Source organism: Notamacropus eugenii, chromosome 3 (assembly GCF_028372415.1).
Source record: "Notamacropus eugenii isolate mMacEug1 chromosome 3, mMacEug1.pri_v2, whole genome shotgun sequence".
In the NCBI taxonomy this organism is placed as follows: domain Eukaryota; kingdom Metazoa; phylum Chordata; class Mammalia; order Diprotodontia; family Macropodidae; genus Notamacropus; species Notamacropus eugenii.
The window spans coordinates 385,106,929-385,132,938 of NC_092874.1; the positions used below are offsets into that span (position 1 = coordinate 385,106,929).

The following is a 26,010-nucleotide window of genomic DNA, read 5'->3' on the forward strand; positions in this document are numbered from 1 at the left end:
GAGATATTTAGGTATATATAGGTAGATATCGATGTATCTGTATTTATCTAGATAGATACATGTGGATAGACAGAGACAGATAGACAAGCAGACAGGTAGATAGAGATGAATATATATAGACAGGTATATATAGATTGATATTGATATATCTCTATCTAGATAGATATAGAGACAATAAACAGACGAGTAAATAAAGATAGATAGGTAGATTGATAGATAGATAGAGGTAGATCTAAATAGATATCGATATATTTATAACTTGATAGATAGATATAGATAGACAGACATAGATAGATAAGCTAGATAGATAAGCAGACAGGTAGATAGATAGATAGATAGATAGATAGATAGATAGATAGATAGATAGATAATTGATAGATAGATGAAAGATGAAATGACTGAGGAAACAAAGGTTCAAGCTTCCAGAAATATTGATTTCTTAAGCAATGCATGCCAATTGCCTAACAAACTGGGACCAGACCTCCTCCACTTAATGCTGGGCCCCAAATACAGGGGGAGACAGATTTTTGTACATTAAAAGTAATTAACCAAATAAGATCAATTAATTAAAAGAAAACAATTAACCAGCATACAAAATTAGGAAATATGATTTCTAAATAGAGGAAAGATTAGGGACTTTCCAAGTAGGGAGAGGAAGAACAAATAAGTTCAGTTCCCTGAAATCAAAAAAAAGAAGTATCCTACTTCCCCCAAGTGTCTACATTCAAGCACAGAAGCACAGAAACTGTGGTCTGATTGACTCATATGGGGCCAGTTTTCAAATAAGACATATTGCTGAGATATATGATTGTGAGAAGACTTCTTGCTTCAATCTTTGTATCTGACTAGGTTTTATAACCTAGGTCCTGAGGTAAGGATCTCTAAGGTAGAAGTGGTCCAGCTTCCCAACCATGCAGAACTAGATTCAAACAATGGGATTAAATTTTCTCACAATTTCCACAATTGAATAAAGCTTTCTCATAGCACAGAAATTGAACTAGACCCATAATTCAATAGAAAGGGAACTGAGCTAGCTCCAGAATTGAGTCACAAGATGGAGTCAGTGTGGTTCACTTGCTGTTTTCATCCCTTCAATAGACAGACATAGATGGACAGACAGACAGGAAGATAGGCAGACAAGCAGACAGACCGACAGGCAGGTAGATAGATAGATAGATAGATAGATAGATAGATAGATAGATAGATAGATAGATAGATAGATAGATAGATATAGATGGATGGATGGATGGATGGATAGATGGATGGATGGATGGATGGATGAACAGAGAGATAGAAGATAGGTAGGTAGATAGGAGGAGAGATGGACAGACAGACACAAAGACAGAGACAGAGGTAGACAGAGAGAAAGAAACAAAGAGAGAGGGTATTCTTTTCCGTTTCCCATGTTCCATCCTGCCCTGGGCCTTAGCAAAGGACATGAAGTCTTTTCCCTTTTCTCCAGTGGAGGAAGGCCATGAAGGCCTTACTCACTTCCTGATGAATGAGGTTATCAAGCTGCAGCAGCAAATGAAGGCCAAGGACGTGCAGCGCTGTGAGCTCCTGGCCAAGTCCCGTCAGTTGGAAGATGAAAAGAAACAATTGACTTTGACCCGGGTGGAGCTAATGACTTTCCAGGAAAGGTACCACAAGATGAAGGAGGAGAGAGACAACTACAATGATGAACTGATCAAGGTGAAGGATGACAATTACAACCTGGCAATGCGGTACGCCCAGCTAAGTGAGGAGAAGAACATGGCGGTGATGAGGAGCCGGGACCTCCAACTGGAGGTGAGATACCCCTGGGGCTGGGTTTAAACTAAGACCACAGAGACAATGGTAGGATACAGTTGCTATTTTTACACCCCACTTGATGAGCTAAGGAAACTTTGCTATGGGAGACAGTTTGGTTGAATGGAAAAAGGCTGTCTTTAGATTCAAGGGACCTGGGTTCGAATCCAATTCTGCTGCTTACTCTTTGTGTAATCTTGCACAAGTTATTTTCCTCTCTGAGTTTTCTCACCTGTAAAATGAGATTAGATGACATTCTTTCCAACTCTAAATCCACCTTTCTTTGTGCTCGGATGCCCACATCAGGGGTCATGGTCAATACAGACCTGTGTAGGTACATGGTACCAAGGAGGGATCTATATTTTGTGGTGCCATAGAAAGAATACTAACTGGAGTCAAAGGATCTGGATTCAAATCCCACCTCTTCCACTTATTACTTGTATGATCTTAGACAAATTACTTCACCTTCATAGGCCTCTGTTCCCTCGTCTGAAAAAGCAAAGAATTAGGCTAGATGACTCTTAAAGTTTCTTCCAGCTCTAGGTCTTGTGATTTTATGACCTATAACCCTGTGATCTCATGAATGGGGAATGAGAAGGGAATAAAACCTTTTTTTCCTTGAATGAAAATGATGGGTTTTATTCTGATCCTGGCAAAGCATTCTAGGAAATTGCCATGTGAACTGTCCAGGTACTGTATTAGGCCTGTCCTGTGCCTTGTTATTTTTCTGTTTGTCTCCCCTATCTATTAGAGTGTGACTTCCCCAAAGGCAGAGACTATTTTCCCTTTTCTTTCTTTTTTAATCACTAGTGCTTAGTACAGTGCCGGCTACACAGTAAGCATTTAGTAAATGCTTGTTGGCTGACTGCCTGACTGTATTTTCCTGGGGGCAGGTTGAAAGAAAAGAGGTTAGAATAGAATTCAGTTGTATAAATTGTGTGTTATAAAGAAACCTGTAGAAAGCATTCGTGTCCCATTCTCAACGTGAATTGGTCAAGAATTTGCCACCTGCCAAGACTATTTGGACCTGCTTAAGTGGAAGGGGTGAATGTACAAACTTATTCATTAAAAGGACTCTCATTCTCATGGAGAGAATGAAGGGGCCTGTGTAAAAAAGAACCAGATTATAACACAGGTAGTTGGTTTGCAGGCCAGTTGTACGTGACTGTTTGTACGTGAGGGTTTTGTGTATCGCTTATGGCTTCTTGTCCTTTTCTTCCTGGCTTCTTGGGGGTGTCTCAGATTGATCAACTGAAACACCGGTTAAATAAGATGGAGGAGGAATGCAAACTGGAGAGGAATCAATCACTCAAACTAAAGAATGACATAGAGAATCGGCCCAAGAGAGAGCAGGTTCTGGAATTGGAGAGGGAAAATGAGATGCTGAAAACGAAAATCCAGGAGTTACAATCGATTATTCAGGTGAGTCCAAGGAAGACCAGTACAAGGTAATATAGAAAGCACATTAGGGAAATAAACTTGTCCTTCAGGATTTGAACAGGTTCAGATTTTACATGCATGTATGCATGCATATAGGTATTGTGAGTATACCCATGCAAACATACATATACAAATATGTGTTTATACTTACATGTATGGATATATACAATGAATGTGTACATGTGTATATTATATGTACATATATAGGATGTTGTAAAAGTCTCATGAAGTTTTAAGCTATTAAAGCTTAATATATAGATAGGAATAGCTATATAGATAAATAGGTATTGAGTTTGTTTATTATAACCACATCCAGTCCTCAGCATTGGTGACTCCAAATCAATTTTCAAAAAAAGAGGTTAATTCTGAAGCCAACAAAATGATCAGCTAAATTTCAAATTCTGTGAAAATCCTTGTGAGTTCTTTGAAAGAGGACAGGAACTGGTTTTTGTTTAGTTAAAAACAAATCATGCCAAACTAACCTTATTTCATTTTTTGAGATACTAGATCTGAAAAAAAATGCTGCATTTTAACAAAACATTTGACCACATATTCCATTATGACTTCAAGGACAAAACAGGGTTATGAAAGCTATATGGTACATATGGTTGAAGAGGGATTGAGTTTGGACTGTGACTCTGTTGGTGAAACTTCTTCTATTACCTCCTGATAAATTTATAGCCAGAGTACTGCCCAGTGCACCAAGATGACTTGCCCAGCCAGTTATCACATAGTCAACGTATATCAAAGCAGCCTATGAACCAAGTTTTCCTGGTTTTGAAGACTACTCTGTATCTACTACATCACATTGTTAAATACCATGCCCAAAATGTTTTGTCTATTGCATCAACATCAACTCAAGGGGAAGTCTCTATTGCTTTGCCATTAGACTCTTTCCTTGGCCTAGTCCCATTCAACATTTTAATAACTCAGGCTCCAACGTAGAAGGTATCACATTTGTAGATCACACAAAGCTGAGAAGAACAGCCATTGTATCAAATGAAAGCATCTGAATGCAAAATTATCGATAGGCTCAAGGCATGATAGGCTACATCAAAACTCACAGGAGAATGGGAGTTTCTTGATGGTAGATACTTTTGTTTTTCTCTAGTACCCAGTCCAGTGATTTGAACCTAATAGGTGCTTAATAAGTGTTTGCTGATATGAATTAGGTTTTAAGATAAAACTTAAGAAAGGATAAATGGAGCCTTAATTTTGGCTCCAAAGATTACTGCAAAATACAGAAGTTGGCAGGAAGGGGAGAGACAGATTACTTAGCTTAGTGGGCATTTATTTCAAAAAGACTTAAGGGTCTTAACATGAGTCACTAGTATGATATGACTATATCAGGCTGAGTTAATAGATTCATAGTATGGTGAAGTGAAAAGAGCCGGATTTGGAGTCAGGAAAACACTGGTTCAAGTCTTGCCTCGGATACACACTGTGTATTTGATCATGGGCAAGAAAGACTGTGGATTTCTAGGTGGCACAGTGGATAGAGTGCTGGGCATGGAATCAGGAAGACTCATCTTCATGAATTCAAATCCAGCCTCAGACACTTAGTAGTTGTGTGACTCTGGACAAGTCACTTAACCCTGTTTGCCTCAGTTTTCTCACTTGTAAAATGTGCTAGAGAAGGAAATACTCCAGTGTCTTTACCCAAAAAAAAACCCCCCACAAAAAATGGAGTCACAACATAAACAACTGAACAAGAAAGACTATGTTACAAATGAGTTCCTGATTTGCATTGGTGGAGAGTTTCCACACTGAGAGTTCCCTACATTGATGAAATCAGGAACTCTTCACACATGCATACACACATACTCTCTCTCTCTCTCTCTCTCTCTCTCTCTCTCTCTCTCTCTCTCTGCTCAGAAAAATACAAGCAGGAATCCTATTGTATTCCATACTGGTCAGACCGCATTTGGAATATTATTCAATCGGTCAGCAAACATGTATTAGGGGTCTTACAATGTGCTAGGCACTATGTTAAACATTGTGGATACACAGAAAGAGCAAACAATATCCCTCCCTCAAGGAGTTCTAATGGGGGAGACAACAAGTAGCTAACTAGGTACATAAAGAATGAATTCAGAGTACATAGAAGGTAATCAGATAGGGGACAGCACCAGGACCTGGGAGGACCAGAAAAGGCCTCCTGTAGAAGGGGAATTTGAGCTGTCTTGAAGAAAGCCAGTGAAACTATCATATTCAATTACATAACTCATTTTAAGAGAGGCATTAACAAATCATACTATGTTCTTCAAAAGACAACTAAGGGAGCAGCTGCTAGGTGGCATAGTGAGTAGTGCACCAGGCCTGGACTCAGGAGGACTTGAGTTCAAATCCAGCCTGTGTGACCCTGGACAAGTCACTTAACCCCAATTGCATCCCCAAAAATGGTGGCAACTATGGTGATGAGGATATTCAAAACCATAGTCTGGAGAAGAAAAGGTTTGAGGGATATGTAGTACTCATATTGAGATACTGGAATACTGGTTGACATGTGGAAGGAGAATTAGTTTGATTCTGTAGCACTCCAGAGGACAGACCTAGGGCTAATATTTGGTAAATTTCAACTCAAAATGAGAAGGAACTCCCTAACAAAGCTATACAAAATTGAAATGGGTTTGTCTTTGAATTAGTGAGCTTTCTGACCCTGGAAGTCTTTAAGCAAAGCCTAGATCAGGAATTCTTAACCTAGGGTCTGAGATTTTTTTAACATTTTGATAACTATATTTCAATATAATTGTTTTCCTTTGTATTTTATACATTTAAAACCATTATTCTGAGAAGTAGTCCAGATTGCTAAGGGTACCCTATAACATAAAACTGTTTAAGAACTCCTGAACTTAATGATCACTTGTCAGAGATGTTGTTGAGAGGATTCATATTTCAGATAACGGTTGGACTAGAAGCCTTTTAAGATTCCTTCGAGCTCAAGAGTTTATGATTCTGTGACACCATTGTTGGATGCATGAGTTATAAACCAAATAAATTCATCCTCCACAACTATCCATAACAGAAGTGGGGGGAGATGTGTTTTGTCGTGCTCTCTCCACTGTTCTTTCTCCCTAGATTGCCTAGCCAATGTTTTAATTTTTTCCTCCTGGCAGAAGATGAATACTGGGTTAAAACAGTGCAGATTAATTGATATTTCAGATGTAAAGTCTGGAAGGCAGATCTGCTTTCTCATTGTTGTTGCCTACAGAATGTTTCAAGTAGCTGCAACTGCTTCTGTCAGCTCTTGATAAGAGCCTGTGCAGAACAATGGGAGTCAAGATATTCCTGAGAAGAGGTGGGTTTTATTCACCTTTCCAGGTGATAAACTTCTTAAGTGATAAGCTTCTTAGAGATCCCCAGAGCCTTCTCCTCCTTCCTCACTTTCCCCATTACAAACCAGGCTGTCTGTAAGCCTGTCATTCACTCTTGTTCCCCCTTCCTTCCAGTTCCATATCATTTACCCCACCTACAGCTTTAAAGCCTTCTTTCTTCTTTCCAGGCTGGAAAGCGCAGCCTGCCAGACTCAGACAAGGCTATTTTGGATATCCTGGAACATGATCGGAAAGAAGCTCTGGAAGATAGACAGGAGCTGGTCAACAAGATTTATAACCTGCAGGAAGAGATGCGTCAGGCTGAGGAGCTAAGAGACAAGGTGAGAACTAGAGATGGAGGGAACCAGCTAGGGAGGGGCCCAGAGTCATGGCCTCGCCAAGGACTTTTCAAGTTTTGTTGTAGTTGGGCCAATGAAGGCTGGTCATTCCCCTAGTGGAGTATAATTTCCTTTGATTTGTCTCCATCCCTTTTTGCATATTTGTTTGGTACCTGGGTCTGTCCCATTTGCCTGAGATGAGGATAGTTCCCTCAATCCTGTTTTTTTTGCTAAAGAGGATAGATTGTAGTAATGCAATTTTGGATTCAGAGGGCCTGGATTAAATTCTTTGACTTTAAGCAAATTACTCTTTAGGCTTTAGGTTTCCTGCTTTGCAAAATGAACGAGTTGAAATAGATGTCCTATAAGGTCCCTTCTAGATCTCAATTTGTAATTCTTTGATCTGATGACAGCTTGTTGTTTGTCTTTCATTCTTGAAGAAGACCAGTGGCATCATGAGGTTGATATTTGCACACGAATTAGATTTAAGAGAGGCAGAGATAACATGTACAATATGTGTTGTTACTTTCTGATAGAATCTGAACTATACTTTACCACTCTGGGCCTCAGTTTCCTCACCTGTAAAATGAGGGAGTTCAACTAGATGTCCTGTAACATCCCTTCCAGATTCAAATCTCTAAATCTCTGAATTACAATGTCCTATTAGCACCAGCTGAGCCAAGAGCAGTGGACTCTACCTCTTTTGGAGGAGGAGGAACTAGGAAACTCTTGTCAGGTATGACTTATTGATTATTTGATGAGTTTATCGATCTCCTCATGGCTTTCTCATAGTACTTAGAAGAGAAAGAAGATTTGGAATTGAAGTGCTCCACCCTGGGGAAAGACTGTGATATGTACAAACATCGCATGAATACTGTGATGATACAACTGGAGGAAGTAGAGAAAGAACGAGACCAGGTAACTGAAGCATCAACATTTCCAGGGAGTCAGGGGTGGCTGACAACGCAGAGTTCTATTTCCATCAGGGGCTGGATGTACTGACCTCAGAATTATGTGTAATGGGACCAGAGGAGTCGTCCCCCTCATTACGTAGGCCATTTGTTCCCATCATGGGGTTTGGTCAGTGCAGTGTTACTAAGTGGTAATAAGTGGTAGATAATTGTAAATCTCTATCACTTCTTTCTATACCTAAATTATATTTTTCTACTCAGGAAACTTTCTGAATTGACTGCCACCTAGATTTTTTATACTGCATTAAGGCTCTGACAGTTCAGATTTAAAGATGGGGAAAACTAAGGGGAAAGATGAAGTTTTTAAGTTAGTAGAGAAGAGAAAGAGCTGTAATCACAGCTAAGATGAGCAAAGAATGATCATGAAGGACATCTGGACAGTCACAACACCAAGTATAGTCATGGTTTCCAGCTAGAAGAATGAAGAAAAGAGGTTCTCCTAATTGGAGGTCGGGAAATATTGGGGGTTTGGGGATTCAATTTGGTTTGAGCCATGTAACTGACCCAGGCAGTCACATTTCGTTGTCTGTGATAGGCATTCCACTCTCGTGACGAAGCACAGACACAGTATTCCCAATGCTTGATTGAGAAGGACAAGTACAGAAAGCAGATCCGAGAGCTGGAGGAGAAAAATGATGAACTCAGGATTGAGATGGTCCGAAAGGAAGCCTGCATCGTGAACTTAGAGAGCAAACTCCGGCGCCTTTCTAAAGATATCACTGGCCTTGACCAGGTAGGACGAAGTCCTTGATCTTTCCCTCCAGACAGTCTCCTGTCTGGGAAACCACAACACTGCCTTGATGGGAGACAATTAGTAGCTAATTAGAAGAGACACACAGCATGATATAGAAAATCTAGGTCAAGAAGACTTAGATTCAAATCCTGACTTAGATACTTACTTAGATGTGTGACTGTGGTGAGTCACGTAGTTTCTTACTCTATAAAATAGAGATAATAATACTTGTCTTGCTTATCTCACAGGTACTTTTTGAGAAAAGTGCTTTGCAAACCTTAAAATGCATAATAACAATATTAATGCTAATATAAAAGTCATTATTGAAACTGATCCATCATTCTCTAAGAGTGGTCCTCAAACTTTTGATCTCAACACTCTTAAAAAGTGTCCATGATCCCCCAAAGAGTTTATGCCTCAGTGTTTTTTGGAAAATAGTTTTGACACCATGAACCCCCTGGAAGGGTCTTTGGGACTCCCAAGGGTCCTGGGACCACATTTTGATTATCATTATTCTAAGACTTGCCTTTCTTATAGTTAAAGACAGAAATTCAGCTCTTCTCCATACTAATAATCCTGTCTTTAATCTCATCTACAAAATGGGAAGATTGGTCTAGATGACCTCTAAGTTCTCCTCCAGCTCTAAAGCTATGAACCTATAATCATGCGTCAGCAATAGAAAAATTGTTAAGTCATTAATTAGGATCCTGTTTACACTTCCATCATCAAGGCCAATTATTGTTTAATAATTTCACTGAAGCCATTAGTGCCTGGGTAAATGATAATGTGTTTATATTTCCAGGGGGTGGTCTCAGTTTGATAGTTTATTTCACAGCAAGGACCCAGGCTTTCAGCAACCAACATCTATGAGAAAGGCAGAGCAGTCTTACTTTAGGGAACAAGTGATTGCCTTTCTTAAGACCAGTACAAACAATGCTCTGATTCATTAATTTGCTAATCTTTCTTCCCTATAGTGTTAGCTGTTTGGTCCTTAGCTGTTAACATACACAAAAGGATAACCCTGCTATATTCTCTAAACCTTTAATCATCTTGGCTCTCTTCTGAAACTTTTCCAAGATTTCCATGTCCCTCTTCAGATAGGGAACCCCAAACTGAGCATAAGACATAGTAAAACTCTGACTACCACTGACTATAACAGGAGGACCTTTTGAGTCTCACGCTGTGCTTAGGTCACCCAGTCTTCTGCTTACCGTTTTAAAAATAGTTCTTGTCATCCTCGTACCGCACAATGAATAGAGCACCAGACCTGAAGTCAGGAAGATCTTGGGTTCAAATCCAAACTGACATTTACTGTGTCACCCTAGACAAGTCACTTACCTTCTATACATATATGCGGTGAGACCCCAATGAATTCAAATCATGAATTCCATACGGTGGTCCCATTTATTCGAATTTACGTTCTTTAAAGTTAGGATGTGTAAAATAGGATGATTGACTTCACTGCACATATAGATAGGTAGATGATATCTCAATCTATATATACACATACAGAGTATCCCAAAAGTCTTAGTCTCAATTAGTATAAATAATGAATCCATGAAGAGGTCGCTTGTATTCAAATTCAGACTCTTTAAAGTTATAATGTGTAAAATAGAGTAATTAACCTAGCTGCATATCTAGATATACAAATTATATCTAGATCTATGTATATATGTACAGGATATCCCACAAGTCTTAGGTTCCAGTTAGTGCAAATAATGAATCCCATGAAGTGATCGCATTTTCAAATGTTCTCTCTTTGAATTATGTAAAATATAGTCATTGGTTCTAGCCCAATAGAAGTATGCAGGACAGATTCAAATAATGACAACACTTCATAGGATTCATTATTCTTACTAACTGGGACCTAGCTCTGTGTGAGTAGATAGATATATAGATACGTAAATGTGCATGTATATACACATGCAGGATACCCAAAAGTTTTGGTGCAGTTTTATAAGTTTATTAAAGCTCAGAAAATTATTAGTTAAATTTTTTAAAAATTAAGCTTATTAAAGCTTAAAACTGTGCCAAAACTTTTAGAGCACTGTGTGTGTGTGTGTGTGTGTGTGTGATATACACATACATATGCCAACTACTCTGCAACTTGCGGTCTTAGAAAGTTGCCTGGAGGACTGAGAAGTTAACTAACTGGCCCAGAGTCACATAACCAGTGTGTGTCAGAGTAGGGACTATGTGTCAGGTCTTACTGACTCAAAGATCATCTTTTTCTACACTAAGCCTTACTTCCTCGGTGGATAGAAGACACTTGATAAATGTTTAGTTGAATTGAATGGAAGGTACAGGGGCACATTGGACAGCTCTGGATTTAGATTCAGAGATATTTGGTTCAAATCCCAGCTCAGCCACTTTGGGCAATTCCCTTAACCTCTCTGCCCCCTGTTTCCTCATCTGCAAAATGAAGCAGGTTAGATTAGATGGCCTCAAAGATCTCTTCCGGTTCTAAATCTATGATCCCATCAATTGTACAAAAAAAAAAATAGTGGGAAACAATTTGCAGAAGTAAACAGGAATCAGATTATAAAGAGCCTTAAATCAAAGACAGAGAAGCATGGGCTTTATCTTTTATAGGTAGTAAGGAGCCACTGAAGATTTGTGAGGAGTGTTACATATGACACATGCAAAACAGTATTTTAAGATGGATCAGTCTTTCCTTGGTGTCAAGGACAATTGAAGGGGCTAGAACTAAGAGAGATTGGGGAATGAGAAACCAATTATTGGGCTATTATAATAGCCTAGATGTGAAGCACAGTAGACCTTACATGGGCATTGAGGTTTACCCAAGGGCTGAGGGACTGTGCTATGATGCACAGGAAATAAGAATGATGTGGTAAAGAGAAGCTCAATTGAACTTGATGGCAGATTGGATGTGAAGAGAGGAAAGAATGAAAGATAACTCCAAGATGTAATTGATGATAACAATAATAGCAATAATATTGATATAGCCCCTAGGTGCTAGGGGCAGTGATAAGCAAGTACTATGCAAATATTTGATCCTCGAAACAACCCTGGAAGGTAGGTGCTATTATTATCCCTCTTTTATAGATGAGGAAACTGTTAAGGGACTTGCTCAGAGTCACATGGCTAGGAAGTGTTTGAGAATGGTTGCTAGTCCCAGTGATGACATGCCATCCATGTCTCTCACTTGTGACCTTTACCTACCCTCAATTTATATCCCTGTTTCCAGAGTCTTCCCAGGAATCTGCCAGTAACTATTATCTCTCAGACCTTTGGAGATTCCAGCTCAAAAGTCAATGGTCAGGAGGCAGATGATTCATCAACTTCTGAGGATTCACCAGAGGACAGCAAGTATTTCCTGCCCTATCATCCCCCAAAGCGGAGAATGAACTTGAAGGGCATCCAGGTATTTCTTTATTGGGGAAACCAGGGTTCTTGGCACCCATGTTCTGAATTACTTGGTTCTCCTGACTGAATGAAAGGGAAGCAATCAGGGGTAGCTAACATTGCCCCTGCAGATATAAACATTCCCCTTGAAGAGTCTTATTTCTTTGTGGGGAGGGGAGAGGGGAAGGTGAGATGGAGACAAGGATTCAGCAGTTGCAGGGTGGCTGGTCTCGATTCAAACTTATGAATAGAAGTTCAAAACCTACCAGCTTGCTTGCATACCTGCTGGTTTGTTTCTTCTAATCTATCTTCCTTCATGCTTATTGGATAATAACAAAATAAAACGTTTCCACTCACCAAAGAACAATGCTTATTTACCTCAAGTAAATTGTTAATGAAAAGGTTGATTTCAGGGACTCCGTGGCTACTGACACAGTCACATGTGTTTTAAGGGAGCAAGCTGGGAGAGGGAGGGGAACCCAGACTGCTCTTTATTATGTTTCCCAAATACTTAATATCAATCAGTGAGTCAGCGATTATCGATGAAGCAATATGATTTTTATCCACCTCATTGGAATTGTTTTCCTTTTGCGTCTACAGAATTTCATTCTTGACAATTTCCTATCCCTCCAGGACTGAGTTCCCCTATAGAGTTTCATTCCATAGGTTCCTACTTGTCCAACCTTTGAACCACTTGAAATCTGCTTTCCCTGAATCTAGAGCATACCCAGATTCCCTCTCTTTCTCTATCACAAATTCTAGGAGGCAGGGGTCATATTCCTGCCCCTCCTAGGTTCCCATCATTTCTATGTGATAATTAGTTCCTCCCTATTAGTGAGAATCAGATAACAGTGCCGCTGGCAGAAATAAGAAGGTCAGGTGTAAGGATTCCATTGGGGGTGAGGTTATGCCCAGCTTTCTGCTTTGATCCAGGAGAGAATAAAAAATAAAGTGAAGTCGAGACTTTTAATCACATTCACACTGCCCTGCTCCCTATCTAGTGCTTGTTGATCGAATGATTGACTATCTTGTGATCAACTGACATTCTGTACATGATCTAGAAGAAGAAAATCTGTGCCAATCAGGGCACAAAAGTATGTAATCTTCACCCCATTTTTACTGGGCCATCTGGGTACAACCTTCTGGGTTGTGTGCAGCCAGAGATCATCTCATAGAGATGATGCCTGAGTGCTTTGTTCTTTCCCACATCTTGGAACCATTCCTCCTCTTCCCCAATCCAACATTTCCCTGTGCCATGTACCTGGCTCTACTCTTTTCACTCTCTATTTGGAGACTTCTGAATCCTGTCTGTCCCCACTCCACCTCTCTGGGATCCTGTAGCATCTTCTGCCCAGAGCCATACTTCCTGCCTTTATGTGAGGGATGGGGTGGGCTGGGGAGCAGAGCAGCCTTGTTTGTATTAGCAGCTGCCTAATCTGAGCCCAAGGGAACCTATTCTAGTCTTGTCACTCCTGCCGCAGGAGTCGAACATCCCTGCATGCTCCATGATTCCAGGGACTCTCTCCCTGCCTCTGTCTGATGAGGGTGGCCCACACTGCATTTTGACAAAGGACAGAATGGCAACATTGACTTTTTTCTTTCTTTCTTTCTTTCTCAGTGACTGTGACATGTGTCTAGAGTCCTGTTTGATTCTTATCCCGTACTTTTTTTTTTTCTCTCTCATCCCTCCCTTCTCTTTCAGCTGCAAAGAGCTAAATCCCCCGTCAGCATGAAGCGGGCATCAGATTTTCAAGGTTAGTGAGAAAACCCAGATCCCTCTTGACTGTCTGTCAATCTGTCTCTTACAGTCCATCTGTTTCTCCGGATGCAGTAATCAATCCGGCAGGGTAAACCCAGGACAAGGCTTGAAAGCCCCCGTCTTGGGAGGGGGGAGCAGGTTTCAGACAATAATTAATGATAATTGTCATCTGAAATGGGCAAGAGTCCTGACTGATCAAACGTAACATCTGTGGCTCGAGCTACACTCCTCCTCTGCCTCGTGGTAGGTCTGTCTGGGGCCCTTAACTACTTCTGCTGAACTTTGCATTTTTGCTAATGGGTTACTATTTGGAAGGATGCTTGACCTTCCCCCTAAAACTTCAACCAAGGAACATCCCCAGGGATGTGAGACTCCAGAGAATAATGACTTGAGAGATCTGTAAACACCTGGTTCTGAGACACAAAGAGTCCTCTTAATATTCCTCAATTCTTTCATTCTGGTAGCAACTCTGCAAGAGAAAGAAAGACTAGGTATAGTAATTTACACTTTACAGATGAAGGTAACTGAGGAAAAGGAAGATAGAGCTGGGAGTGTAACCTAAGGAAAGCTAGCACCCCAACCCATTTGCCATAGGATCACAAAAGAATGGGAGCATAAATTTTAACCTGGGAGAGACCTCAGCCCATCTAATCCAATCCCTTCATTTTTACAGATGGGGAAACTGAGGATCAGAGAGGTTAATTGACTCATCTAAAGGCACAGTAAGGTAGTGACAGAGGCAAAATTTGAATCCAGATCATCTGACCCTAGAGTCAATGCTCTTTCCTAGTCTTTTAATTAAACTGGATAACCACCACTCTTGGGGCAGTGATACCTCAGGGTGACTCATGAAGCCCTGGATTCAGTCCCTGCAACTGCTAGACCTCTTACCAGATGCCAACATTTGAGCAATAGAGTTTAGAGCCAGTCATTCCAGAATGAATAGAATGGCTGCTAAATGGCAGAGTAAATAGAGCGCCAAGCCTGGAGTCAGGAAGAGCTGAGTTCAAATCCAACTACAAACACTTCCTAGCTGTGTGACCCTGGACAGGTCACTTGACCCTGTTTGCTTCAATTTCCTCATCTGTAAAATGAACTGGAGATGGAAATGGCAAACCATTCCAGTATCTGCCAAGAAAACTCCAAATGGGGTCACAAAGTTTTGGACATGACTGAAAAATAACTGAACAACAACATTCTAGAATTCACAGTTCTAAACTCCAATTCCTTCTTGGAAATGTAAAGAGGATCTGGCCTGAGCTGTCTGCCTGTCCTCCTTCCCTGTACCCAGAGTACTCTCTCCTCAGTAATGATTTATAGGAAGATTAGGTAATGGTAACTCCTTTTAAATAGCTGGAGCCATGGTACAGTAGAAAGAGTGCTGGATTTTGAGCCATAAAACCTGAGTTTAAGTCCTGAACCTACCACTTACTACTTGTGCAACCTTGGGCTTTCCCTTTCTGGGGCTCTGCTTCCCCAAGTGTAAAGTGAAGGGTTAGACAAGACACCCTCTGAAGTCCTTTCCAGTTCTAAAGCTGGAATTCTGTGAATCTGAATGCTTCCAGCCCTAGATTTACCATATCCCTAACCCTGTTCCATGCTGTCATCCCACCCCACCCCCCAGTGGAACACTTTGGGAATTGAAGGGAATGTTAAAAAATTCCAGGTTATACCCTTTTGCCTCCTAAACTTTTCATTGCCAGGACCATCTTTACCTGAAGGTGGAATAGGTAGCTCCCTATGAGGGGATATCAGAAGGCAGGAAGCTCATACATAGACACATAGTTTCTCCCTATCCCTCTCCCTCTCCCTCTCCCCCTCCCTCCCTCCCTCCCTCCCTCTCTCTCTCTCTCTCTCTCTCTCTCTCTCTGTCTCTCTCTCTCTCTCTCTCTCTCTCTTTCTCCCCCCCCTTTTCATTCAGTATTATATACCTGAAATTTCTCCATTAGAGATTCATTTCTTTATGTTAGCCATTACTCTCTCTAGGTGCATCTTTTAATATCATACAATATCATAAAATAGCAATATAATAAAAATAATTTTTTAAAAAGGGAATTTTTAAGTCACTCTGAACCAGTTTATCAGATACCTTCTTTTTAGATTGGTGGGTCTAGGAGAAATCATCATCGTCATTGTTTCAGTCATTTCCAACTCTTGTGACCCCATTTAGGGTAGAGATGTTGGAAGAGTTTTCCATTTCCTTCTCTAGCTTATTTTACAGATGATAAAACTGAGACCAAGAGGGTTAAGTGACTTGCCCAGGGTCACACACCTAGCAAGTGTCTGAGGCCAGATATGAACTCAGGAAGATGAGTCTTCCTCACTTCAGGATCAGTACTCTAACCACTGTACCATCTAGCAGCCTTAGGGAGGAATCACATTGATTAACAAGTCCAATTCCATTGTACAGAGGAAACTGACATTCATATATATTAAAGAATTTGCTTAAGGTAATATAAATGTGGGGTCTCTGGTCAGTGGTGATACATTGAATGCCTACAAGATATGGTAGAATCACTGATGAAAGGAATAAGACATGAAAAGAGGAGTTAAGAATAGATTAGCAATAATAATAATAGCAATATTTTACTATTTAACTATCCAGAGAACTAGGGTGGAATTGAAAGTCTTGAAGTTTTGTTAAACTTAGAAACATGAAATCAGTATTCCAAAGAGATCTCATAATTTTATATCCAGGGAAGATAATGGTACTTTAATCAAAATTGGGGATGATTTAGGAATAACAACACATTTGATTTTTGAAAAATAAAAAGGTGAAGGTTTTTTAAAAAAATATCCTATGATACTTTACCAAATGTTTTCACATGACAGCCTTTAGCTACTTTAAGATTTTGTCCAGAGGCAACTTAACAGCTTTAGGTTTGGTCCCTTACTACTCCTCTCTTTTTAAAGGGACAAGGTTGATTTGGCTTTGACTTTCAGAGGAAATGCTGGAACGTCCCTGCTGTTCAGAATGTCTGCCTTTCCAAGTTGTCTTTCCCAGTGATACTCACTGAGCAGAAAAGACCCCTAGCAAATGACTCCTATTTCCATCTGTGGGGGCCATGTTTGAAGAATGTTTTTCCCTGATCTCTTATACATCCTCTGGACAGTAAGAAGAAAGAAAGTGAAAATATTAAGGTGGAGGATGCACTTTATCCACCAGCACTAAGTCCCTAGGGTCATGAAAGGCTGAAATTTAGGAAAGTTTAGAGCGAAATTTAATTCAGTTCAATAAGCGGTTGTTAACTATCTGCTATGTGCAATATTGTATGCTGTGGAAGGGCTCTGCGGTAGGGACTGAGCTAACAAAGACCAGAATGAGACAGTCCCTGCCTCAAGGAGCTTATATCCTACTGAGGCATACATGGTATACTCAGATAAGTAAATAAGGAAAGGCATATAAATAAAAATAAAATAATAAGATCTTATGGAAAACAAGTGTTGAAAATTATATATAGATATAATTGGAAAAAATAAAAATCTATTAAAAATAAAGTAATATTATAGAGGCAGTGTGGCAGAGTTGATAGAACTGGCCTGGGAGACAGGTAGACCTGGGTTCTAGTCCCACTCCTGACATATACTAACCATGTGACCCTAGGCAATCACTTAACATCTTTGTCTCTAAGACTAAGCTGCAGAGAAGGTGCTGACCTGCATCAGGAGAAGAAGGCCCTCACTGGGGGCTCCCTATGAACAATAAAAACAGGGGGAGGGTATGGAGAGCAATAACAACTGGGGTGGAAGAGATTAGGGAAGGCTTTGTGTATGTAGGATGTGGAATCTGAGCTGAGCTTGGAAGAAAGTTAGAAATTCTGAGAAATGGAGATGAGGAAGGAATGTGTTCCAGGCACAAGAGGTAGCCTTACCATAGGCATGGAGGAGGGAGATAGAAGATCACTTGCAGAGAAGAGCAAGCGGCCAAAGTGACTGGGAACACAGAGTGGTAAAGGGAAGTAATGGGAAATAAGTCTGGGAAGGTAGACTGAAGTCAGACTGTGAAGGGTTTTAAATGTCAAACAATAGAGTTGGTATTGCCTCTCATCAATAGGGAGCCATTAATACTTCCAGAGCAGGTGAGTTAAATGGTGAAATTAAAACATCTACATGCACTGACCTTTCTCTCTCTCTCTCTCTCTCTCTCTCTCTCTCTCTCTCTCTCTCTCTCTCTCTCTCTCTCTCTCTCTCTCCTCTCTCTCTCTCTCTCGCTCTCTCTCTCTGTCCCTCTCCCTTTCTCTCTCTCTCTTTCTCTCTCTCCCATGAAGAAAATGGAATAGATGCCAGTAGCAACTCCTCCAATCCTCTTTCCATCGACAACTCTCTCAACAAAATGGTAAGATGCTCCAGTCCCTTCCTTTCCCTAGTAGCTATCTGAAACCTTTATCCCTAGCTCCAATAGGTAACTAAGTCGTGTTTCCTCCTGCTTCCTATTCATGCATAGGCATGTTCTTGGAGCCATGCTATTCACGTTTCCACGGTCATTATGCAGGTCTTAGGTTTATTTAAAGGTATTTCAACACAACCTTAAGACACATATACTCCTTCTTGCCTCCTCCTCTCCCAATTTAACACTCAGTGGGTAGAGGAGATGATGGGTCTCCCAGAGGCTGTAATGAGACCTACATACCTTTGAAAACCTGGGATTTTCTTCTCAGCCCCTGGCAATTTTGCCAGGATTGGGGAGGCAGGGTGGTAATTCTGTTAGAGGGAAATTCAAGTATATCAAAGCAAATCTTCCCCATCCTTCCCTCCCTCATTGTGGGTGAGTTGAGCTGTTGCCCAGGCAGTTCTAACCATGAACCAAGCTGCCCTGACACCAACACCCAGACCTCATAAGGAATAGCAACTCCTGGAAATTGGAAACTCCACCCCTAAAAGGGGCAGACTCCATAGGACATGGGTTCTTAATCTCTTTTGTGGGTTATAGACTCCTTTGGAGGGCTGATGAAACCTATGGCCCCTTCTTAGAATAATATTTTTGGGTAAATAATATAAAATACCTGGGATTGCAAAGGAAAACAATTATATTGATTTATAATTGTAATATTTTTAAAATTCGCAAGCCCCAGATTAAGAATTCCTGCCCTAGAAAGCCTGTCAGCTTGGCATTCAAAATAAGCCCCTAGGGGAGGATGGCAAGGATGTGTGTAATGAAGGAATTCCTGCCTGACTGTTGTGTAGGATAGAATATCTCCAAGGCAAGCTCTAAAAGGCAAGATTCATGTGCTGTGGTGCATACTGGCTGGTGGCCTCCTTAACATGGGCCTGACATCAGCATCTGTGCAAGCCTGCTAAGCATCAGGCAGCCAACTACAAGTGGCAATTGGTCCTGGAACACACAGTGAAGATCCTGGCCATGGTCAGCAAAGAAAGCTCTCCAGTCTCTGAAGAGGAAAATGTGGCATCCTGCTCTTTGGCAAACATGCCTATATCACCCCTCCTCCCCTCCCTGCCCCACTTACTCACACAGATGTGTAAGCAGATGTATGCTAATCTCAGTGGTCATGAACTAAGCCTGTTCCATTTCTCTAGCCAGGATTTGAAGGGAAAGGCAGAGAGTGTCATAGCTGCCCTCAAAAACTTTTCTGAGTCAAAAGGGATATAGATTTGGCCAAGGATGTAGGCCCAAGTTAAAGATGTACTAAATTATGTGTGTGTGTGTGTGTATCTACACACATAATTATAGATACATACATATATATGTATATGTATATATGTGTGTATGTATATGTATATGTATGTTTATATATATATATAATGTGTCTATATATTTGTGTGTTTTAAAGCTGCCCCTTAGAAATCGGAATAGCATCATGTCTATCACTGCAGAGCCTCCAGGAAATGATTCCATTGTCAGAAGATGTAAAGAAGACACACCTCATCGTAGGTAAGTATAACAGCAAGGACCCCAGCATACATGGGAGGGTCTGCTGTACAGGCTCTTAGATCTTCTCTTCCAAAAGAAAAGCAACCTTTGAGGGGTCAACAATCACTTTAATCAAATACATATATCATTCACTTAGTTCAGGGGAAGAAGTCAACACCCTGAACTTCAGAGAAACAAAGATCAACAGACAGGGCTTCCAACTGTCTGACCATAGACAATACATACATAGTTACTAGAGAGAGAAGCACCAACATCTGGGTTTTCAAAGCCAGGAGGCTGTTTAGCAGCTACTCAGAGTCTCTTCTGGCCAAACAAACACTTCCAATGAGTAAGCCCAAAAACAAAACCTCACCTCAGAGTATATACACACTTCTCAGAGTCAGGGGGCATCATGACCCTTGAAACCATTAGAAATTAACAAACGGTGTGAGCCTTCCTACAAAACCAAGCTTCCCTTAATGGGCATGCCCATTAATGGGTGGGGAAGATCTCTAACTCTCATTAACATAATTAAGATTACAGTAAGTGACTAGAAAAAGAAGAAGAACTCCCTAAAAAAACCAACCACCTTGCTGTTTAGTGTCAATTCAGACCACTTCCATAGAGGAATTCTTAGGTATCTCCAAGGAGATGGGTTAGGAGTGGTCACTGGAAGCCCACCAACCCCACCAGAAAGCAAGACTGTAGTGTGGGTTATGCTTTCACTAACCCTACACCAGAGTGAAAATAGAAGAATATTGGCAAGAATACAGATGCTCAGAAACATCTGGATGTTAGGCAGCCTGTGTGGTTAACTATTGACTGGTCCTTTTTTTCTGGTGGGGTCCCTTGCCACCACTCCCTTCCCCCTCTTGATTGGGCATTCAGAAGAATAGTTGAGCATCCTGTTTTCTCTTTGAGGGAGGGGTCATCTATTAAAAGGAATGATTGGCTTGGGCAGTAGGACTAAAGAGTTACTCCATAGTCTTTTCTGGAGAATGACTTGGGAAGAGGATAGAATTTCTGTGTTAACTTTGTCTACAATGCCAGTGACTTCACTTGAAATTCCGCATGAACTCCCTTAGCGATCCCACAATGTCTTCTTTCCCTGGTGCAGGAAGCAAGACAAATAACATGGGATTTGGGAGTTGTTTGAGTTTTCTTTTTTAGGTAGCTACTGTTGTTATTCTTATACACTGATCTGCTGTTAGTGTCCCTGGATGCCCCATTTGAAAGGACCACAAATGAAAAATGGAGGGTGTTTTTGGGAACGCCAGAACAGTATAAAGCATCACTGTCTTCCATTCATTCTGCCGACCAGAGCACTCAAGCTATTTTCAACCCATCACGGAATAAAAGTCCATTGAAGTACAAATGGATATTATGCAATTAGTCTCTCAGAGAAGTTAGAATCAGAGTGGAAATATCAGGCTCAGGCCATCAGAGACCTCTGCTTGCCTACCAAACCCATTTCTTCAGCTTATGCCAGTCATGCTCCCTGTACTCCTCCCCCCATCATTCACCCTTAAGTTTTCACACTTTGTTGCCTCTTCCATGTGTATACCTCAGTCTCCAGAGCTACTTCCCATTCAAGGATGCCTTACTAAAGACGTCCCCTTCCAGTGAACAGTATAGGGATTCATGAGGGTGTTTATTTTGCTTCTCAGTCTTGTTCTCATTGTCCCCATGCCATCGTACATTCATCTTCTGCTTGTCATCTCCTGGTCTTGTCATGAAAGGCCCCCTCATCAATACCTATTAGAAAGTTGAAAATTTCTTACTATGTCTTTCTCTCTCTTTCCTCTTTCTCCTCCTCCTTACTGCTCCTTCCACATATACAAACATGTGCACTCTCAGGCGCTGTCACACACATACACACTCTGCTACCACCATCATCTCTCTCTTTTGTCTTACAGTATAGTTGAAGAAGACACCGACAGTTTTGGATTTGATGCCTTAGATCTAGATGGTAAGTGAATGGCTAATTGAAGGGTTCCTGCAAGTGTAGAGGTGGACACCTCTCTAACCAGTTAGTGGTACAAGAATGGAGGGGAACTGGGTGGGGTGATGCATGCTTGTAATCTCTGCTACCAGGGAGGCTGAAGGTCTCTTGAACTAAGTCAATCAGACATCTTCACTACGACTGGCATTGATATGATGAGCCCCTAGAGAGCAAAGGACCACTAAGTTGCCTAGGAAAGGGTGAGCCATCCCAGGTCAGAGAGAGCAGATCAAAGTCTGTGTACCATTCTCAACTGAGAGTAGACACTGAACTTCTAGCCTGGGCAAGATAGAGAGAACTAGCTTCTAAAAAAAAGGAGGAGGAAGAAAAAGAGGAGGGAGGGGAAAGGGGTTCACATGATAGGGAGAACATTACAATTGTACTTCCTTACCATAAGATATAAGAAGGAAAGTCACCGGGGTAAGGCCTAATTCTGGAGGCTTCATCTGTAGATTTATGGGGTTTTTTTTTTTCAGAGAAGCGATAGGAAAGAGAAAACAGGAAGAGACAGAGAGGAGGAGGAAGAGGAGGAAGGAAAGGAAGAAGAAGAGGAGGAGGAGGGAAGAGAGATAAAACAGGAAGAGGGGGAAAGTGTAGCATAGTTAACTAGTTTAAAACCTAAAAGCATAGGACTCCAAGATCCATCAGTGGAAAAACAGGTTATACCTTTGAAAGAAAGAAAGAAGAGAGAGGGGGAGGAAGGAAGGAAGGAAGGAAGGAAGGAAGGAAGGAAGGAAGGAAGGAAGGAAGGAAGGAAGGAAGGGAGGAAGGAAGGAAGGAAGGAAGGAAGGAAGGAAGGAAGGAAGGAAGGAAGGAAGGAAGGAAGGAAGGAAAGAAAGAAGGAAGGGTTATATTATGTAACAAAAATGCCATTTTCAGAAAGTAGGATGCAGGAAGGAGAGAGACTGAAAGGTGATTCTATGGGGGAAGAGGGTGAAGAGAATGTGATTGTCACAACCTGCTAAGCTAGGTGCTGTGGCTGAGGAAAAGCCAAAAGGGCTTGTGGAGAGGTAACCTAGGCATCAAGGCTATGAAGAAGGCATCACTCTCAACCAACAGGTCTTGTGACCTGTAGTAAAACTACAGAAAACTCTACACATTCCTGAATTTAAGATTCCTGATTTTAAATATTCAAAGGTTTGCCCTCTCAACCCACAGGAGGTTGAGCTGCCTTCCCCCACTCCAGCACTATTTCTCATTTGCAACAGCCCACAGAGACCTCTGGATTAAAAGGCACTGTGAAATCCTCCTTGATTAGAGACAGTCATAAGTTGAAAAATACTTCAGAAAAGCAATAGCCCCTAACAAAGGCTGTGTAATTAGAAGAACTGAAAAAGCGTTAGAAAATAAAAGGGAGAACTTTGGAGAGAAATGTGTCACTGTCTAAACCATTTTGAGTTGGGAATAAAGAGCCCTTTGCAAATAAATCTTTATTATTAATGCTTTGAAGCATTTGTAGATTTCTCAGTTCTGTGGATCTCTGGACTGTGCCCTTTCTGAATGGGTGAGGTATCCGATAGCCCAGGTGTCACATGCTTTAAAACAGGATGGAAAAAAGCAACTTTCTGACACTGAGAGGCAGTGTGGTCCAGTGGAAATAGGTCTGTGTTTGGAGTGAGAGGGCGTGGGTTCAAATCCTGACTTTGCTACTTATTCCCTGTGTGACACTGGTCAAGTCACTTCACCTCAGTGGCGTCAGTTTCCTCTCCCACAAAATGGGTTGGACTAGATGACCTCTACATCTGTGATCCTATCATTCAGTTTCTTCATAGACCCCCTTTCCCAGCTCTCACTTGGGAAATTGGCATTGGCCTGATGGGAACTGCCCTGGGTGAGGGGGTAATTGTACAGTAGAAGGTAAAAGCAAAATTTGCTTCAATATGACAAATTCAGGAACCATTGAAAAACTGGTCATAGAAAGACTCATTAACCTTGATTGAGATACCTGAACTTCTAGAGTTCTTGAGAAACAGACATTGTGCTGCAATGACTCCCAATGTCAAAGGACCGTATGAATCACTATTAGAATGGACAAAAATAACACCATCTTCTGCTTCTGAGGGTTATCTTCTCCTCTGGATCATGGGTTGAGACCAAGTGTGATCCAACTGCATTCTCCCTCCCAGCTTCCTTATCTAGAGGGGACATCTTCCCCAGTGGCATCAGCCCCTCCAAAGGGAATAAGGACATCTTGCTATGGTTCCGTTTATGGTTCTGGGGTTTTGTTTTGGCTTTAAAAAAAGCAAAAGAGTCAACTTAACTGTGATTATGGAGTATCGTTGACATCTGACAAGACTGACACAGGTGAATTGGTTTTGCCATCTCCATATACTTTACTTTGTGTGTCTCTCCGTAATTGGTCACTACTACTATCAGCTACTTCATTAAACCAATCAAGATTATTTCTCCCCCTTTTCAGATGACAACCATGACCGCTACTCCTTTGGACCCCCCTCCATCCACTCTTCTTCCTCTTCCCACCAGTCTGAGAGTCTGGATGCTTTTGATCTCGAACAAGTCAACATCATGTTTAGGAAGTTTTCTCTGGAAAGGTATTACAGTGGGAAATGGGAGAGTAAAGGGTGAGGAGGGGGTAGTGGTGAAGGGAGGTAGCTGGTTTTATGGAGATAAATCCCACCCTGGTAGTCTGAAAGGTGAATCAACTTGTGACAGCTGCATGTTACCCTGGACTCCTGAGTTATCCTGAAGCCACAGAACTTTAAAATCACTTAGTAGTGAGTGACTTAGAATTTATTTAGACCAACTCCACCCATTCTGCAGATGACGAAACTGAGGTCCATGGAAATTGAGTGACTTTCTCCAGCTTGTTCAGCTAGTTAGTAACAGACTCAGAGCTAAAATGGCGCATGTGTGTGTGTGTGTGTGTGTGTGTGTGTGTGTGTGTGTCAGATAGGGGAGTGGAACTTAAATTTGAAACCAAGAGTTCTGATTTCTGTCAGATTCCAACTCTGTCAGCTGTGTGATCATGGGAAAATCTCCGCATTTATCTGGGCCTCAATTTCCTTATCTATAAAATGGGTGGTTGGAAATATGTCACCCTCTAAGGTGCATCCCAGCTCTATATATCTATGATCCTATAAACTCAAGTTTCCCAACTCCCAACCCAATGCTTTCCCCAGTACATCTCAAAGTCCCAGCAAAATCCTGCTTGGTAAAGTCACCAGTTGTTCCAGTTGAAGTCCTGTGGCTTCAAGAGTCATGGCCAAGAAAAGGACAGTGTTTGCTTGAACTAAACTGACTCCAGTGACCTCATTCATGTCTCAGTCCTGACAGCATCTGGATTCAGTGCCTTCTAGTCATGGGAAATCGGTTCCATTTCCTGCCCGTGTTTTTGATTAAGGACTTAGGAAAGCCTTCTCCCATCACTTAAGCCACTAAAACCAGTTTTTCTCCATCCATACTTCAGTTCCTGATAAATACAGGAAGCTGGTGCAAGCAGGTTCTGTCTCCTCTTGGCTTTTCCTGAGTAGAAGCGCTCTATTTTTAGTCCAGTGCATCTGAAAACAGGCCCATCTAAGCAGCTTCTTGATTTCCTGGCCCTAGACCTTTCCGTCCCTCTGTCACATCTGTTGGTCACATCAAGACCACATGCCATCCGGTGCAGCACACAACCCTGAACGGAGATAACCTCATCACCGAAATCACCCTGCTGGGGGGAAATGATCGAGGCAGCTTCATTCACTCTGTCAAGCCAGGATCCCTGGCGGAAAAAGAAGGCCTCCGGGAGGGACACCAGCTGCTACTGGTGAGGCTTAAAAAAAAAAAGTTCTCATTATTTTCCCCTCCATTTCTTCTCTGTATTTATACCACTGACACAATACAAGGTCCCCTGACAATCTGTTCCTGTGTTTTGTTATGGATTGCCTAAATGGAAAGAAAAAAATGTGAAAGGGCATAGCCTACTCTCTGGCCCCTTTTGTTCCCCCCTCCCAAGAATACCATCTTTGGGAGGGGATGGGAGTTATGAAAGGTCACAGCCCCCTCTTCCCCAGCCCATCTAATGTTCTTGATTGTATTTCTAGAACAGAACCCTATCCCTGCACACATGCATGCACATGCTCAGAGAGGCGGGTGATAAGAAAGTTTAACAAGCATAATTTAAGTAGGAAGCTTTATTCGCTCCCAGCAGCACCAGGCAAGTTGTTTGTTCAGAAAAAGATGCTTTTATTTCATATGTGGAATAATCCTACTCACGAGGCTTGGCCAGCCCATGGAGCCCACAGTGAGGAACAGTGTTTCTTTGATATCTAGCTGGAGGGCTGCATCAAAGGCGAGAAGCAGAGCGTTCCCTTGGATACTTGCACAAAGGAGGAAGCACACTGGACAATTCAGAGATGTAATGGTCCCGTCACACTGCACTATAAATTCAACCATGAAGGTAAGGCCTGAGTAAACCCCATTCAGCACCA

At 41.4% G+C, this 26,010-nt stretch overlaps 1 protein-coding gene across 4 annotated transcripts in view; it reads left to right on the forward strand.

Moving 5' to 3' along the window:
- CARD11 (caspase recruitment domain family member 11) overlaps positions 1-26,010 on the forward strand; it is a 131,597-nt gene that overhangs the window by 81,547 nt on the left and 24,040 nt on the right. For all 4 annotated transcript variants that reach the window (XM_072597684.1, XM_072597687.1, XM_072597688.1 and 1 more), the window contains 13 exons: positions 1,463-1,788; positions 3,031-3,210; positions 6,731-6,883; positions 7,673-7,798; positions 8,387-8,584; positions 11,793-11,969; positions 13,653-13,704; positions 17,978-18,045; positions 19,499-19,599; positions 21,495-21,547; positions 24,000-24,132; positions 25,145-25,346; positions 25,853-25,979. In XM_072597684.1, the coding sequence (XP_072453785.1) occupies positions 1,463-1,788; positions 3,031-3,210; positions 6,731-6,883; positions 7,673-7,798; positions 8,387-8,584; positions 11,793-11,969; positions 13,653-13,704; positions 17,978-18,045; positions 19,499-19,599; positions 21,495-21,547; positions 24,000-24,132; positions 25,145-25,346; positions 25,853-25,979 (1,896 nt within the window). The remainder of the gene's footprint in view (positions 1-1,462; positions 1,789-3,030; positions 3,211-6,730; positions 6,884-7,672; positions 7,799-8,386; positions 8,585-11,792; positions 11,970-13,652; positions 13,705-17,977; positions 18,046-19,498; positions 19,600-21,494; positions 21,548-23,999; positions 24,133-25,144; positions 25,347-25,852; positions 25,980-26,010) is intronic.